This window comes from Halyomorpha halys, unplaced genomic scaffold (assembly GCF_000696795.3).
Source record: "Halyomorpha halys isolate HHAL.00 unplaced genomic scaffold, Hhal_1.1 Scaffold473.1, whole genome shotgun sequence".
Classification (NCBI taxonomy): domain Eukaryota; kingdom Metazoa; phylum Arthropoda; class Insecta; order Hemiptera; family Pentatomidae; genus Halyomorpha; species Halyomorpha halys.
The window spans coordinates 593,021-612,417 of NW_027113075.1; the positions used below are offsets into that span (position 1 = coordinate 593,021).

At 33.2% G+C, this 19,397-nt stretch overlaps 1 protein-coding gene across 11 annotated transcripts in view; it reads right to left on the reverse strand.

Moving 5' to 3' along the window:
* Ndae1 (Na[+]-driven anion exchanger 1) overlaps positions 1 to 19,397 on the reverse strand; it is a 178,264-nt gene that overhangs the window by 4,986 nt on the left and 153,881 nt on the right. For all 11 annotated transcript variants that reach the window (XM_067050711.1, XM_067050709.1, XM_067050710.1 and 8 more), the window contains 10 exons: positions 17,627 to 17,752; positions 17,370 to 17,516; positions 16,175 to 16,270; positions 14,694 to 14,870; positions 14,410 to 14,588; positions 13,543 to 13,753; positions 13,359 to 13,466; positions 10,805 to 10,936; positions 7,487 to 7,656; positions 640 to 751 (listed from right to left, as the gene is read on the reverse strand). In XM_067050711.1, coding sequence (XP_066906812.1) covers positions 640 to 751; positions 7,487 to 7,656; positions 10,805 to 10,936; positions 13,359 to 13,466; positions 13,543 to 13,753; positions 14,410 to 14,588; positions 14,694 to 14,870; positions 16,175 to 16,270; positions 17,370 to 17,516; positions 17,627 to 17,752 — 1,458 coding nt within the window. The remainder of the gene's footprint in view (positions 1 to 639; positions 752 to 7,486; positions 7,657 to 10,804; positions 10,937 to 13,358; positions 13,467 to 13,542; positions 13,754 to 14,409; positions 14,589 to 14,693; positions 14,871 to 16,174; positions 16,271 to 17,369; positions 17,517 to 17,626; positions 17,753 to 19,397) is intronic.

Genomic DNA, 19,397 nt, shown 5'->3' on the forward strand with positions numbered 1-19,397 from the left:
TATATATATATTGATAACTTCCCATCATGTATATTAAACATAACTCGTAAAATCTTCAAGGATTTTCTTTTAGAATAAACAAGTTCAGTATGGTGATGTGAAACAAACTGTTGAACTGGCATCCAGATCATTAGATACCTAAAGACGTCTGAAGGCACATTTTCCCCCTTACTCCTATTCCTTTTCAAGATCTTGAGGCTGATTCTTACACTTGTATGCCTGCTTCATGATGTATGAAGGCTAATCCCTTCACACATACCGCTACACCCCATCTTGGTCTGGAGGCTCGAACTCAATCCTATGAAATCTTATGACTAATCTATCTGGTTGTATTCCTAGCCCCCTAAATCTGAAGGCTGATCTCATGGCTTACAGTTAACATTACATATACTGTAGAAGATCTGAAGGGTGATTACATCACTCATATTTAAATCTAATCATATGAGGTTCGAAGGCTGATTCCCCGAGATACTCACTTTTTTACCTCGTACCTGTCCCACTATCTTTACCATGCACAACTGTTCAGATATTTCCTAACAACAACATTGATGTCTCTAATATACCAGAATTTTCTCTGGCAATAATAATGATAGCTGTTATACACAAGAATATTTTCAATGTAATTAATAATCTAAATACTTTAATCATGATAGGTTGATCCCCTTCCTCCTCCTCTTCCATAGCAGAAAGTCTAGTCTTTTCTTCTTCATTTAGTGCATCTTTCTTAGTTCCACGTCTTATTGCTTTTAACCTATAAAAATACAAAAGTTAACTAAGCAATTTTTTTTATAGTTGTTTTTATTAATTATTACATACAACTTGCCATTAGACTATATTGATACAGTAAGTTATTAGGAGAAAATACCTTTTGTAGGATATACTTCTGAGATTTGAATTTTCTTTCCGTTTTTACATATTTATGGTTTTTAAATACAACGAAAATGAAAAAAAAAAATAGGACACAAAAAATAAAATAAAGTAATTAAACATAAATTATAAATTAACAATTAATACACTTTGTTAAATAATAGAATTTATACAATAAACAAATTTTATATATACAATTTAGGTTCATCTATTGCTTATGTTTTGTCTAATAATATGTTTTTTTTTTGTTTTTTTTATAAATGTAAGAGACAAAATGTTTTGTGTCAGAATGTGTACTCTGTAATTGTCGGGAGCTGTAAGTCAGACAGCATACCTGAAATTATGGTATACCAAAAGTACTTGTTTACTATCCTCTCACACATATATTTTGAATTACCTCTAGTTTTATGTAGTTAGAGTCACATGTATAGCTCTAGGTAGGAGTAGAATAAGTTATTGTTAAGCTTAGTACTGTGTCGTAAATCTGACTCTAATTGACAATGTGAGATACTCTTGACCAGAAGGCCTTGACAATGGGTGCTCAAATAGGTAAGGTAACTGGTCAGGAAGTGAATAGACAGGATGAGTCTTATAGGTTCCAGGGTACCAGCCGAAGGTAATATCATTCTTACTTTTTTGTGATTCAGTATATTCTTTTGATAAACTTTATTTTTTAAAGTTATACATTTATGTAACATGTTTCAGAGAGCATGGAACATTGCTATACATGAATAACTCCAGTCTAGAGCCGTCAAGCAAATCAAGTTCTTTGATGAATTGAAAGCCAGCGTGAACCCCTTGTTTAGAGAGATCATCTCTCTACCCAAGATCCGTGAGATGGCAAGGGACTGCCACCTTGATTGATCTATTCGCTGAGGAGAATAGTTTAGATTCTGCATTCTAAATCAGATCTTACCATCACCACCAGCAGAGCGGAACTCCCAACTTGCTGAAATGCAGAAGGTGCATCTAAGTACCATCCCCACCTTTTCTTTTTTATGCACTTTCTGCATTACAACAAGTTGGGAGTGCTGCTCTGCTGGTGGTGATGATAAGATCAGATTTAGAATGCAGAATCTGAACCGTTTCCCCCCATCTCCCGGGTCTTTGTAGAGAGATGATCTCTCTGAACAAGAGGTTCACACAGGCTTTCAATTAATACTGTTATAGCCACCTCAAATCGACTATGTCTTTTTGTTGAAAGACATTAAAATGAACAAAAAACAAATTGGTTCGGATTAAACATTTATTTGGCCAATTGAAACATTTTAAAACTAAAACTAAAATAAACAAAATATGACTAATAATGAATACAAGTAAAAATAAAAAGGCCTCTCGGATAAAAATAAAATAGTTAGATAAATTATGAATACGAAAAGAAACTAATTTACAAAAAAAAAACAAATAAATATATACAATAAATACTAATCGACTAATCGAGAGGAAGAGTGCTGCCGAGATGTGTAGATCGCAGCTCTTGTAGCTAAATGAACCACTGCAATGGTCCAAAGTTGGTGTAGTGGCTCATCTTGGTCCAAATATCCAACAGGCGAGCCGACAAAATGAACACAGACAGGGATGGTTAAATACGTTCCTGGCCACAAATTATCCGGAACTCATATTAAAATCGAAACAGAAGTGGTCTGGTTCCGAACTGTTATGACGACTAAAACACTCAAAAAATGTTTAATAAAATAACATGAACCAAACGCAGACAGGGCTGCTAAAGACGCTATCATGGCCACTAATTAGCCGGAACTGCTCTAAAAAAAACTAAGATGGTCGGCCCGTTGCTAGGCAACCTCTTAGCGGCGATTATCAACCCTTAGCAACTGCCTCTATAACTCATTATAACAAAAAATATAATTGCATATTTTTTTTTCTTTTCAAATAACTAAATCTAAATAAAACAATACAAATAAAAATAAATGTAACTAAATTAAATACTAATAAAACACAAAAATATTTAAAATTATTTACAAGGTATAAAGATATTATGGCGTTAACACCCACCAATTTTTGTCCTGGGACAAAAATTTAAGTTTTAATTTATATTTTTTGTACATTAAGTAATCTGAGGAAAGCAATGGGGCCAATTTTGCGACAGGTCGAAAAAAATCCTCCTTCTTTGTTTGTAATTTTACTACTCATACTATTCATTAGGTTCAACAAAGATTTCTAAAATTCTCTCAGAATGTCCATTACAATAGAGGAGCATTTGATTCCTCTAATAAACTACTATTTCAATCAGCTATAAATGCATTGAAGGGACCGCCCACCCTGAGAATCCCTCGTCTGCAACAGAGACGTTTTAGGTTTCCATTTCCTTTAAAACAAATTACCTAGTTTGTGCTAGCAAGAGGGCAGCACATAACCCAATTATTAGAATAAATATTGTCTTTGATGATCCTTATCGAGTTTTCGTAATTATAACTAAATCTGTTTCTATAAGCTCTTTTCATACTGAAATCTGTAATAAATTGTGGTTACATATCCGATTCCGGATCCATAAGTGAATCCCATTATTGCAGCATGGATGTGTTTTCGAGGAAACACGCACCGGATATTCAAGTTTAGTGTACTAGTAAAAGAGAATTGAAGGATTCCCTATAACCTTCAGCTATTAAAGGTGAAACAGGACTGTACCCGGTCAACAAGTCCTCTTCATAGCTGTTGAAAGTAAGAGTTTGCCTTAAAGTGACTGAGGTAAAATAGCAAAGGAGATTACAACTTAAAAAAAAACAGAAAATATGATCCACTTTTGGACAAAACTAATTTAAATTTTGAATATGATATATTAGGCAGTCCCACTGTAGTTCCAGGATCCCATGGTATTTCCAATTCTTTGACCCATTGTTTATTTCGCTCCGAAAATTTATAAGCTTCTTATTGACTTTAACTGAATGAAATTAACAGCTCTGGAGTGTTACTTGTCCATTTTTTTCACAGTGGACCAACCCCATTTGAGTAATTCAATCAACTCTTTCTGAAGTTCAAAGGCTTCATCAAAAGTATTCGCTCCAGTTAGGATATTGTCCACGTATTTGTTATTTATCAGGACGACAGGTGGTTTTGGATAGGAGGATCCTTTATCAAGTATCTACAGATGAATTTCCCTTATGGCTAAGAATGGTGAACAAGATAACCCGAAAGTAACACGGTTTAGTTGATATCCCATCGTTGATTTTGAAGAATGAAATCGGAATATAAAATGTCGATAGGGTACATAATCCGGATTGATCTGTATTTGAAGGAACATTTGGCATATATCTGAGGCTATAAAATATGAGTATCGACGAAAATTAAGCAGTACATGCCTTATATCTAATTGCAGCTTAGGACCTATTACGAGATGGTCGTTCAAGAAACTAAGTTCAGCAGAGAGTGAAGTATCAAATACTATTCGAATTTCAGAATGTGAATTGTCTTTAATTGCACAATGGTGTGGGAGTAAATATCTAGATAGAGCAATGGCCAGTGAAACATAATTAGTTTCCAAATATTCTTTGATTATATTGCAATAATTTTCTTCTAGTATCGATGACTTATTTAAATGATGCTTTAATTTTAGAAAACGATTCAAGGCGGGATTGTAATAATTGCCAAGATTCGGCGGAATTGAATCTTTAAATGGTAATCGCACAATATATCGGCCATTTGTATCCCTTGAATGGGTTATACGAAACTGTTCTTCCACTAAGACATTTTGTGGATCAATTTTTACAACTTGGGGAACTGTTTCGATCTCCCAAAATTTCTCTATTGAGTCATTGAGCTCATTTGCAAGTGGCAATTGACAGGACATTAGTGAAACATTTTTCTCCATTGAACCCATGTTTTGAGTTAAAGTCCCTATGATTACCCACCAAATATTATTTTGAGAGCATCGGGGTAACCCTCCTGACTTATACACTCCCCCAATAGAATTTGTCCGAATAAATCAGCACACAATAAAAAATCAATGGGACCCGGTTTCCCAAACGTTTTATCAGCCAAACATATTGTAGAAAATGGTTGTGCATCACATTAGGAATTGGACAAGAAGATATCTTATCAGTTATCTTTGGAATGATCACAGTATTCGTTTTAAGATGAGGGTGGAATGAGTGCTGGAGCACTAAGATGCAACGCGACTGAAAATTCCCACCTTTCATTGGGTTATAGCCAAAACCATACAAAGGCTGCAGGTTAACACTCCGCTCTAAACCTAAACTTTGAGCGCAGGCTGAGGTTAGAAACGATCGCTCTGAACCACAGTCAATCAAAATTCTTATAAGCAAGTATTGCCCATTACGGCCCTCAATTCTAGTATCGTAGTACCTAATAGGACTGAGACACTGGACTCGAATAGGGATGACAAAACTGAACCCTTTTTGTCCCTAGTTATCTTGTCAGAACCTGGCATATTTTCTGAGGAAGGATCTGGCTCTAATGCATTATTATTCCGGGAGGAAAAAGAAGTGTTAAGAACTTTCCTACCCCCATCATTCGTTCGCCTATAAGTAGATGTTGGAAAATGCAACAACGAATGATGTCGCCTTCCGCATTGATTACAAGAACTAGAGCTATGGCATCTATTGGCATAATGACTGGGCATTAAACAGTTAAAACATAAATTTAGTGGTCGAATTTTATCAAGTTGTTTAGGTTCCAATGAGCGAAAACGTGGGCACCTATACAAACGGTGTCTTTCTCGGCACAAAGGACAACTATTATGTGTTATGGACACATCAGAGGACATTAAGACCCATTTGTAATATTTTGAAACCTGTGGGGCGGTGGACGTTGCATTTAAACCGAAATTCAAAGTTAGGTTGTCGGTTTGCAATTGTCCATTGACGTTGGATAAAATTGGAAAAATCTTCAAAGGTTGGTATGTCCGCTAGAGAACCAAATTCACTTTCAAAGCACTCAGGTGATTTAACATCTAATAATCTCAGACAGAACGTCAATAACATGAATCCGGAAGGGTCCTTAAGATTATACTGAATCACAAAAAAGTAAGAATGATATTACCTTCGGCTGGTACCCTGAAACCTATAAGACTCATCCTATTCACTTCCTGACCAGTTACTTTACCTATTTGAGCACCCATTGTCAAGGCCTTCTGGTCAAGAGTACCTCACATTGTCAATTGGAGTCAGATCTACGACACAGTACTAAGCTTAACAATTACTAATTCTGCTCCTATCCAGTGCTACACATATGAGTTTAACTACAGAAAACTAGAGGTAATTCAAAATATATGTGTGAGAGGATAGTAAACAAGTACTTTTGGTATACCATAATTTCAGGTATGCTGTAAGTCAGACAGCTCCCGACAATTACAGAGTACACATTCTAACACAAAACATTTTGTCTCTTACATTTATAAAAAAAAAAAAAAAAATAGAAGACTAAACAAAAACATATTATTAGACAAAACATAAGCAATACATGAACCTAAATTGTATATATAAAATTTGTTTATTGTATAAATTCTATTATTTTACAAAGTGTATTAATTATTCATTTATAATTTATGTTTAATTACTTTATTATTTTATTTTTTTCTGTCATATTTTTTTTTCATTTTCCTTGTGTTTAAAAACCATAAATATGTAAAAACAAAAAGGAAATTCAAATCACATAAGTATATCCTACAAAAGGTATTTTCTCCTTACAACTTATAAAATTTTGGGAGGGTTAGAAAAAAAACTACAAGTTGATCAGATAACTCTACCATTAGTTTGGTAATCGAACAATGTTATTTCTCAAATCAATCTCTTTTGTTTCTTCCTTCTTTCCTATATAGCTGAATGCATAATGAACACCCCTTGGCATAGATCATGTGGTACTGTATCTTAGTAAATGATAAATAAAACTATTAATACAGAATATAGGAAAATGTATGGACCTTGTAAGAGCACAGCTATCACCTTAATACCTTTAACATTCTACCAACATAATATTAAAAGTACAGCCACAGCAGCATCAGTCTTTTCATAAGAATCCAAGCCACATACTCCAACAATACTTGCACTCCCCACATGACTTTAGGTGTATACCTCATAGAGTGTGGGAACCCATCCTGCAAGGATTTAAGGCAAATACCCTAAGGACTAGATTACTCTCACTAGACTTTAAGGGAATATGCTGTCCTGCCATTCTAACCTTAACCTGAATAAACAATGCCAGAGGTCTTCTCATTCTTGAGCACCTAACCTCCTAAACAGAAGCCTGAACTATGACAATACCTTAAAAGTTGTTATGATGATATTTATAGCTTTTTAACTGTTGTTAAAACAACCAAGGAATAAGGCAATAGTTTTTTTTTTAGAACTAAGGTAATAGTTTTTTTACCAAACCAATAAATATGATTAAAATATTGTTGAATTTGAAATGAACAATGATTTCAATTTAAAATTTGTTTAATAAGTTAAATTTTTTGATGTGTGCACCTTACTCGATTTTTTATTCCGATATTCACCCTAGTTACACAAACTTTCCCACAATCTCAAAATTGATGTTTATTAATTTATTAATGTACAAGTCTATGTAAGAATGGCATATAAACATTACTTTTTAATCAACAATTTAATTTTGAAATTGTAGTAAAATAAAACATTAAAAAACTCACATAGATCTTCCAGGACTTTTCTTTTTTTCTTGTTTTCCATTATTTACTTGTTTCCAAATTCCAGTTTTATTCATTTCTTCAGATATATTTATAGAAGCAAGAGGTATTCTAATTATGTTACCATTTGCTAACGGAATCTGTAGATTATCATCCCTTGGAAATTCTTTTTCCTAAAAAACAACAAAAATATATCAACAGGCAATGTAATTAATATAGGTGGAACAAGTATTTATTGGTTTCCAATTAACAGAATTAAGTGAAAACAGCTAGATCATACACACATTCTTATGCCTTATCGTTTCATGAATGACATCATGACAAACAAAAATATGATAAAAAGAAAAGCAGTCATTTGATAATTTCAAGCCACTAGTCTGCCAAAAAATATGCACATTTCAAACAATGCTGCAATCAAACCCAATCCGTCTTAAATTCAAAATTTTTTCTCTCTAAACCACAGGAAGTAGACTATTACACCTTTTCCCCTCTTGCAGCCCAAGAGTTCAAATTTTTCCCCAAGTTGGCCGCTTCCTGCTGAATATCATCCTGACCAATACACATCAAAAGATGGTCTCTATCTATGTCTTCCTTCTTGCAAAGAGGACATTTTGGTGAATCTACAATGCATATTTGATGGAGGTGTTTTGGGAGCAAATTATGTCCTGTTACTAGGCAAAAACAAGCCGAGTGGCTCAGCTCTGCTAAGATTTCGTATATCCTTATGAAGTTGGCTCTCACACTTCTTTCCTTCTGCTTGAACTTTGTGTCTAGCACTTGACCTATCCTTACAATAAGAACTTATAATTGATTTTGCTGTTCTGTAGGAAAGTGGTCAAACAGGAAGTGGTCAGACAGGAAAGTGGTCAAACAGTCTCTGCACTACCGAGTCTAGCCAACATAACCTGGTATCCCCTGCAGAGCTATAATCCTTCCTCTTTTCCTCATAATTGCATCCATGATTCTGCAGTTTTCTTCACTGGGTGACACTGTAATACCTGGTGTTGATAATTTTTGTATTACGGCTTGGGAGTCGCTGAAGATGAAGTATGTATAGTACTGTATAGTAAGATACAGTGTTGTCATCGCTTTCCATAGCGGCTTCCATCGCAAAGCATATAGCTTGCATTTTTCCATTATAATTGTCACATCCAGGTCCAACTGTCCAGTGAAATGACTGTCAAAAGTTGCTCGAGTATACACTAATTGATCATGTGTAAGATTTGATTTTGAACTTTGTCTAAAGAGGCTGTTAAAAGTTCAGCTCCAAACGGTTTTTCGTGGGTTAACTGTCAATCTATTTTCTTTCATCCAGTCGTGTAGTGTGTTGTAACTTTATTTAGAGTTTCTTCCAGATCACCCTTACTAGAACTTGTTCCCCAGATTGCCTGGTCATCCGCAAAAAGAAGGACTTGGACTCCAGGGTTTTTAATCATTATCTTTTCTACTAAGTCAAATGATTATGTTGAATTTGATATGACAAAGCCCTGGTGGTACACCTTGTTCGATTTGTCGATAATTGGACACTGGACTACCACTGCGGACCTTAATAAATCTCTGTCACAGAAAGATTGAATCCATGAGAGAAGATTTCCACTTATACCCATATGTTTCAACTTAGTAATGCATTTTTTCCGTACACAATCAAGCAGCTTGGAAGTCAATAGACACTGCAAGTGTAAGCCATCTTTCACTTCCTGAGAGAATCTGATGACCTGCACAACTGTGTTTCTTGTCTACTTGAAACCTGCCTATCAGCCTCAAATAAGTTTTTTTGGTTCAAGATATACTTGTATACGCGCTATAACCATTTGTACAACCAGTTTACAGAGTGTGCTCGTGAGAGAAACAGAAAAGCATGCTAATATCAAAATTTAATCAATGTGGTTCCTCTAATAAGTCTTGGTTTTTAATCCTTTCTGGGAGAGTAATAGTACTGGTCTTGCAATAGTTCTGCAAACAACTTTGGCTATGTTCTTCTTGGTAGTAACTCACTTGTTTCCTATTTTAATAAGCTCATTTTCTGTAATTTTCTCCATTTATCCTCGAAATATAAGCGTGAGCCTTCTTTCCATCCTTCCCAAAGTCCATCTCCTTCAGAAATTTATTTTATTTCTGTCTTTTGGAACACATAATAGCACATATTTATTGGGCATTTTCTCAGTGCAACCATATCTCACCTCAATCCTGTTCTCTCTCTGCAGCAACAAGCTTCGTCTTTTTCCTTCTTTAACTTTTGGAGCTCTATATTCCAGAAAGGTTTAATTTTTAGAACTTGACCATGAGGAATATTTCAAAGGGCACATTTCAGTATTATTTTTATTGAGTTTGGACAATTTGGTCTATATTTGGCCCTAGAATGTTCTCCTTTATCATAATGTTTGTAGCTCACCTGCAATCCTCCCATTTCGCCCTTTTCAGATTCCAATGAGGAAAAAAAGATTCTCTGTGTTCAGTGCGTAATGTTTGACATCCAGCTTCTACCAAAAATATTTTATGACCAATTCCACCCGAAGTTGAAATGAGATCATGCTTAATTTCCCATGTAAGTGATCGATGGCATAGGACAATGTCAGGATGCGTCTGGTCACCTGTATGGGAGAGAAAAGTTGGTTGCTTCTGCATATTATCTATAAAATCACATTGTCCCAAATAGATAAAATCATCAACTACATCACCAGCCTGATTATTCATTTTATGACTCCAAATCCATGATTGTGCATGAGGGTCTCCCATCAGTAATCAGTGGTCATCCCAGTCTCCCAGAAGATCTTCAAGGAGCAGCTTGTTTCCTGGAGGACCATAGATGAAATAGAATTTCCTAATGAATCTCCCAATCTATACTTTGGTATCGTCACCTCTAACTTTGTTGTGTAGTCATAGTCGTATTATATAGATTTTAGTGACTAGATAGATTAAATTCAAAATATCACCTTTAATATTTATTTCTTTAAAGTAAGCCCATTCTTCTAGTTTTTATCTAAACTGAATCCAATTTCGAAGAAATATTTTATGGCCTCCAATTCATTTACAGATACTAAGACCTACCCATCCTTATTCTTTCACACTTATCCACATTTTACACCATTGAACTCAGTATCCTCCAAACTAAACTAGAAAATCTTTCCTTTTCTAAATCTAGTTTAAGTTCGTTCAAGTCTTTCCTCATGAATCGATTACAATATGTTGTCATCACAAAACTCGAACATGCATACCATTACACATGATATAAAATATCAAAATGAAATGGACATTATACCTTTAAATTTACAATTCATTGTAACCAATATTAAGGCTCAATAAATGATAAGGTATACTTACTTCAGTGTTACTAAGCTCTTCTTGGTCTTCTTCTCTCTTAGTAGTTTCGGGCATAACATCGTCAAGAATTTTTAGCTCTCTCTGAGTAAATATGAAATCCAAACTTTTCCTAATGCCTATCATAACAACTAACTGAAACAGTGAAAAAATGTTTAAATATTGAACAATTGAGTAATATATCAAAGGCAATAAAATAATATAATTATATATAAAGTAATAAGAATAATATGTAGAGAATTTACCTCCAATGATAAATCTGTTACTAAGCTGACTAAAGAGATCTCTGTATAGCGTTTTTTTTTTTTTAGGAATGGCAACAGTAACTTTTTCTTAACGGTTAATGTTGCTATTTTTATTTCTTTACTTTGTGCTTTAAAATTGTCTTAATGGCAGATCCTTTCTTTAATTATTACACTACTCTCTCCTCTAACCAAATTACTTAGGTATATTTCATCATAAAACCTGTAATCTCTGCATTTAAAGAAATTTTCATTTGTACAATGCATTTCTGATCAAGATATATATCAATATTATTCAACTCCAAAAATACCTATAGTTCATTTTTGTTTTTTAACAGCTTATAGTGTTCCAGATGGTTATACTAAGTTTTGCCATTATTTTTTCCTTCGATTTACATTCTGGTTTGAACTTTCTTTCAATTTTGGTAAGCCTTTGTCTTAAAGCTTTTATTGGTCATTAATTTGTTTTAACGAGTTTTGAAATTCTGACATTTCTCCTTTTAGTAATTGTTCCATAATATTTTCATTAGTCACAACAATTTTTGTTGTTTGTTTGTTGGATTCTTTGGCGTCAGTATCAATATGTTATTCACCGAGCCATTTTTTCATTGCTGGGAAGAAGTGGTAATCGCTCGGCGCCAAATCCAGGCTGTATAATGGATGGTCAAACATCTCCCATCCTAAGCCATCCAAGAGTCTCCGGGTACGATTGGCTGTGTGTGGACGTGCGTTGTCCTGAAAATACAACACCTTGGTGCTAAGTTTTCTCCGACACTTATTTTGTATGGCGTGCCGTAATTTTTTTAGTGTTTCACAATACCTTTCTGAGTTGATTGTTGCTCCACGTTCCAGAAAATCAATGAGAAGCACTCCCTTGGAATCTCAAAACACAGTAGCCATGAGCTTTCTTGCTTACAGCATTTGCAAACACTATCGTAGTTTCTCAGGAGAATGTGTGTCCGCCCATTCCATTGACTGCTGTTTTCTTTCACAGTTGACAAGCTTAACCCAAGTCTCGTCAACAGTTACAATACGATCCAGAACTGCATTACCATGTATTCTTGTAGAAAGGTCAGTGCTGCAGCCAGTCTCTGTTTCTTATGGTCTTCTGTTAGGATTTTTGGAACCCACCGAGCACAAAATTTGTGGTAACCAAGCTTCTCCATAACAATTTGATGGACTAAACTCTGTTGTATTTGGGGAAAATGTTCTGACAGTTCTGTAATCGTGAAACGACGGTTCTCACAAATCTTTTCATTGCCAGGTCATCAGTCACAAGACTAGGCCTACTACTGCGGTCCTCGTCGTGAACACTGGTACGGCCATTTTGAAAATCAATGCACTATTGCCTCACTCAGCTTTCACTCATTATCCCCTACCCGTAAAAATCAGAAAGCTGACGATACATTTCAATTGGCCTGTTGTTTCAGCCCATCAAAAACCGAATCACAGACTGCACTTCATAGGTGGCAGGATTTTCTATTGCAGGGCACATTTTGACGACTCACAGAGAGCAAAGTGAGGAACGCACAGTTCTCATGCTGAAATAAGTGGATACGTACTAAATGTAGGAACGTTGAGACACCAAGATGGCGGCTCTATCCACCATTTTAAATATTGCTCGATTTAACTATCGTAAACTCTCCTCTTCCTATTTTAAGCAAATATTTCAAGTGATTTTCAAAAGTGAAAACCGTCACTCCCTGAGGGTCTTAATGGGGAGAGTTCTGGGCTGGAAGGATGGCCTATTTTTTGTTAAGATCTCCTAAAGTGAGATTGTGATATGTTGTACATCAACCAAGATACTGTCGCTATAAATGTCTTTTTCAGTCTTCAGATAAGTAAGGCTACCAAGGAGGGTGGTAGTGGGGGATTTCATGCCATTCACCAATTTCAGGTATTTATATATTTATTTATGCATGAAAAGTATTTATATAGCACCAGGGAAAAATAAGATATTCTACACAATATCAAGCAAGACAAATAGCTCCCAGTTACCAATTTCTCTTGACAAATTTTAAAAAATGTATCATGTGACAAGATATTATGTGTATATATAATATATATTTGACAATAGAAGTGGTAACGTACTTTTCAAAATAATTAGGTGTATGAAATAGTAAAATTTAATATTTTTTGAATGTTATACATGTTTAATGTATTATTGCATTAACAGAAATAATTTTAAAGAATACTTTTGGATGGAACTATCTTTCTGAAACTTATGTTTGTATTGAAGAGAGTAAGGAATGTAAAAAGAAGTTTAATTGAATAAATTAACCATTTCGATTTAGATCTCTTTAACTAAAACTTACCATAAGAGGAAATAGTATTGATGTTTGTGAAAATGATTTTATAAGCCAAAGAAGTATAAGGCAGGCTAACTGAATAGTTGTAAATATATGAACCCTTTTCAGAGGTACCTAAAAACAAATAGAATGTGATTTGGGTGTCACGGTTTTAGGAATAATATAAGAAAAATATAAAAGAAATTGATACCTGTCTAAGGAACATGAAATCAGGTTGGTATTTTGCAGGCATTAACATTATAAGAATTCTGTCAAAAAACTGTAGACCTTTTAATGAGGCAACTCCCATGTAAAGGAAAACTCCAAATAGAACTGGCATAGGAATGTTTCTAAGGAGTGGAGTAATAAGAACTGACAAACCAATCATCAGAAATATCAAAACATGCGTAACTCTTTGCTCTCTAAAAATCAGGTAAGGTAAAGCAATATAATTAGATAGAATTAAGTATTTTAAATGCATATGTGATTTTATGTATTTATAATTAAAACAAAATGTATAAAAAGCCTTGGGTAGAATCTAGAAACTAGAAAAAAAAAACATAATAATGAAAGCATTATTTAAAATAGAAAGTTCAGTTCCTAATTAAAACAATGAACTGCTAAGACACAATAACATACAGAATGTAAATTACAACTTTCTTGATGTACTCTTCAATTTAATGTGATTATAAATACAGTATTATTCATTTAATTTCCCAAACTTCTTTTTATACACTATTTTTTTTTTCATTTTTCAATCCAGTGTGTACATGAATGAATTTGAATGTAGGAGGCATAGTTTATACACTCGTAGTATTGTTTTGTAGATTTATTAGGTTTTAAACAGACAAAATATGAGATTAAGAATTTTTGAAAATAAAACATTTCAGCTTCATAGCTATTGTCATTTTAAAGTTTGAATGATCAATATGTGACTGTGTGTGTGTGCATTTCGTGTATGTGTTACTGATAGCAGTCTAGATTTTTCCATTGTGTTATCCGAAGCTTTTTTCTCTTGGATCATTAAAAGTTTTCTATTAACTAGAATGGAAAAAATATATTTGACTAACGAAACTACCTGACTCCAAGAAATTGTGGTTTTTCTCCTGGAGCAGCACATTCAGATTCCAATTTTAGGGAATTCACATGATTTATTGAGAGAACTGTTGCAGCTACAAACCATGGAAGTCCCATTATTGAGCAACCAGTAATCAGTAAAGCCAAAATAAACAAATCTAAATGGTAACCACAGCCTTTCTGAAAAAAAAAAAATGTAAATTATAAAGACATATATTCTTAACATGGTAAAAAATATCGACAACTTTGACAGAAAAAAAAATACAAACAAACTTAGGCTAATACCTTTAATTTATTTTCTTTCCTATTTACAATCACAGCAGTGATTTGTTGGTCCATAAAGATAAGAATAGTTCCCAACAATGCTGGAAGGATTGCAAGAGGTGCAGTCCATAATGGATTTTTAAATGGATTGATGATCCACCCTCGTCCTGGAAGTGTAGGTTTGAACTCACTTGGAACCTAATAATTAAAATGAATGTAAATTGGCAATTATGATTTTTTTCTTCTGGTTTTTAGTTTTATTTTAATAACTCATATTTTATACAGTATTTTAAGGTAAGAAAAGATAAATATTTCAAAACAGTAGTCTTATTACTACTAAAGACAAGGCATCAGGTAATAATCAAAAGTTTAAACAAATATTCATTACGATTATGATCAGTTTATTATCAATGATGTAGTATAACTAGCAATAGTATTTTTCCTTCTTTTCTCTTTCCACTCCACCCACCTGATTGAGGTCATTATTCTCAAATCTCACCGTCAGAGCCAAGATCAGAACCGTGCCACTAGTTTTCGAGAATGCCACAATATCAGCATATCGGTGTCAACACAATAAACCTCATCGAAGCAGGTGAAGTCGTTTTTTCCAAGGAACTTCATCAATTCTTCTTTGACCCTGTGGTATCGGCGTGTTATAAGGAGGGAGTTGTTGGGACATTTTTCCAGCACATGGGCTGGTGTTTCAGACTCCCTACTGCATTTGCAAAAGAGGGACCCAACTTCTCCTTGCTGTCCACTGGCTCCTGGGACTCCATGGAGGTGTGCGTAGTTGATATTTAGTTTCAGGGCATTTGCCCATTCTGACCCCTAGACTACCTGCTACACACATATCTATTGGTTTTGGGGTCTCTTTGAAATGCCACCTGCAATAGACTCATCCTTCAAAAGTATTCTCATGCAATGACTGTCGTAGATCTCTCACACTTCAGTAGCCCTGATCCACACCTAGTCTTTCAGCACATGCCACGATTTCGGCTTCGTAATTAAATATAGACTGGAATAGGGCATTCGGTCGACAGTCGCTTGGCAATGGACCAATGCTGCAGAGGAAGTTCTTTTGTTTATATATTATTGCTCCTTTTTCTGAGCATAGGTCATTCTCACAAAATGAAAGAATTTGGAGATTTTTTCCTACATTTGTACTTCTGAATTCCAATGGTGTTGATGACCAAGGAAGTTTTACGCTGTTAAACGAAATAGAATGAACAAACAAACTACTGAATTCTGTCCAGAATATGGAGGATATGAAAAAAAAATAATAATAATAATAATAAAAAAAAAAGTTACAGAAAGGACATACCCTTCTAGGAAATATCAGTGTTGAGCTATAGTCATATTTATACAAAAACTAAATGTAGACACTCAGTTATATGCATATTAAGGTTTAGTTACATTGGCTAGATAGATTTTACTAACAGTTTATTTAATATAAATTAGTTTGAAATATTGAAATTAAGCAAACTCCAGTTAAATGTAGTTACCTCTAATTTTGGTGTTGGAATAGCCATTTTAGCATCTAATAATGTCATTGAAAAAATAGCGATGATAACAGCAAAGTCGCTGATGAACTGCCTCACCTACAATGACTTAATATTAATATAAAAACAAAAAATAAATGTTAAATATTGCAATTATATGTTAAACCTTACTGAATCATTAAGAAGCTAAGAAAGGATTATTGTACATATGGTTGAATTTTGGAAAACGTCAAAAACTTTTCATTACAAAGCAAAAACTAGCCTATATCTACTATCCTAAGTAGTATATTACTCTTTATTCTTCTAAGATAAGAATTAGGGTAATACTTATGTAAAACCGTGTTTATTTTTGTTTTGTTTTTAAAATTATTTGTTAATTAGAAAAAAAGTATCGTTTTTTTTTTTAATGTTCTCCCCAGTCCATCAATAAATAACTTATACTTATAAACTAAAAATATTTCAAAGCAGCAATTTTTATAAAACATTTTCCTGGTGAGGATATTTTAAACAAAGAACAGCTTGCATGTGAGACAGAAGTTTAAAAGTACATTTGCATTTATTATATATATTTTCCATTATATAATCCCTTTATAGTACATTTTCATACAAATCTCATTCAAAGTATAAAAAAAAAACAATAAAATAAATAAATATATATGTATATATAGTTGACCGTAAAAATTGATATATAAGAAGATGGTCAGGGTTGCAGTCAAAAGAGAAACAAAAATAGTTTACAACTATTTATTTTCCGACGTTTTGCCCCACTTTGCAGGGCTCCATCAGGGGTAAAAAGATACAAAAAAAAAACTGAGAATATTACAACAATAAGATACAATAAGCCAATTTAAGCTAGGATAAATATTATGTAAAAATAAAGTGATAAGAAATTACATATAAATAAAAGGAAGAAAGACGTAAAATAGAACCAATATAAAATAAACAATGATAAGAATAAAAAATAAGTAACAATGGTAAGAGTAAAAATTTTGAAAAATACGTAAAATATACAGTTAAAAAAAGTGCAGGAGACGAACAAAAAAAAAAAATGAAAAAATATAGAGATTAAAAAAACGTCTGACATTGACTGCAACCCTGACCATCTTGTTATATATAAATAAATAAATACTGGATATGAAAACAAAGTCTTACTTAGAGCAGCACATACAAAATTTAATTTATAAATAGTTTGCTATACCTTAGCTGGAAAAAAGGAGGCATTTTTGAAATCTTTGAGGTGAATTGAAATGAGGAAAGTTCCAAAAAATAGAACAACAGACATCAAGAAAACATCTGGAACATAAGTAAAGGGACATCCATCACCCATAAATATGCCCCTGTTATTCTGAAAAATTAATATATAAAATTAAAATTTATTTTAAGAGTATTACAAAATTAAAAGAGTGTTTTATAAAGGACTGATTTATTTCATAAAATATAAAAGTAAAAATTTACCAAACATTCTTCAAAGGGCAAACTGAGATTTTCTCCAATCTCATAGCATTCACAAAGAGATACATTTGATGTTCCATATAAGTTCATAGGATATTTTTTTCCAATCTGTACCACATTTTCAATAGCCTAAAAATCAATTATTAAGATTTAATTTTAAAATTAGTTGAAACCAGTTTAATCTACCAGATTAATCTATCCAATGAAATTAAACCAACAATAATCTATCCATTGACATAAACTATAAATAATTATTTGCATTAATTAAAATGCTAATTAATACCATTTTAAAATCAATTATAACTAAATTAGTAGGTCCAAATTTGGAAGAATTTAATTATTATTTGAATTATTAAATTTAAGAATGAATTAATTCAATAAATAGTTGATTTTATTTAACACATAAAATCATTTTTGTTTGATAACTCATTGTATGTGTCTTTGGCAAGAATGTAAACTATTAGTTATCTTATAGTTGCCAGTCAACATAATAATTAATCAAAAGTTTCAACTTTTAAAAAAATAAATATTCAGTATAAGTTCATTAAATATAAAGTATCACTGAGTAAATGTTAAAAATAAAATAAAAAATTATAAAAAAAATCATAGCTCGAGTTCTTTGGAAAGAGACAAAGCTTACTGAATGTTTTGGTATTGGATTTCTTTTCTAAAGACCTATGTATTTACCTGGGGGGGGGGGTGATTGGTCAAATATGCACCAATGCTATAGAAGTAAAAAAGTATTTATCGAAGAACTTGTGAAAGATATAAATGATACCTATTATGAAATAATAATGATGATGTCGATAGTGTTACTACAAAAATATTTTACATGACAACTGTGTTGATTACTTAGCTAGCGAGCAGTGGTGACTGTAGGTATTGTAGCAGCCAGCTTAATCTGTTAGAAGCCATGGTCTCTATAGAGTAGGAGTCTTGGTTGGCCCTCTGGTGGTGATCATCTAATCCTTCCTCAGCTGGAGTCAAGGATAGAATCCCTTCATCAGCCATTGTCCAGCCAGAAGTGTCCAAGTGTCTCACCAATCAGTACTTCAGGAAGAGAAACCCCTCTTTGTCATATGAGGGCATAGTTCTATCTTCAATTCTCTTCTCTATCTTATTTTTCTATCTTCGCTTCTCTTCAATTCTTCTTTCCAAAGTGCATATTTCTGATTAGGCTCTTCCCTGCAAAGCTTTGTAATAAAGGCTCATCAATAGTTCAAAATAAATCTATTATTTACTTTTAGAGTCTGCCCAAGTCCATTTCCTACAGGTCTTGACACCTGCTTGATTCAATCAAGCCTTCCAGAAGAATGTACTATTCTTCCTCATCTTTTACTTAAAAGTTTCCAAGAGTTTTTTCAAAGGTTTCCCGCTTATTACTTCAAAATAAATCTTTTGTTGAGAGAAACCACCATTCCCAGTATTCAAGACCGCCCATATATTCCAGCTAGGAACCTACATAAGCTAAAGAATATCCAAAATATTCAATACACAGTAACTAATTACTTTGAACATAAGTTTAAGTTTGAAGTATATATAAAACTCCTTATATAAGTACCAATGTTCAGGCTGATAATTTTATTGAACACTTTATCTGAAACGTTGAAATTTAAAATTTTACTATTCCTTTACTTTCAAGTAACTTAACTAAAGATAGTATAATAAAACAACAGCACAATAATAGGTTTTAAAAAATTAAGCTCCTATGTAACGGCCCATTAAGGCTAAATGTACCCTTCCTGGGACGCACCAGAATTTACTTTTCTATTTA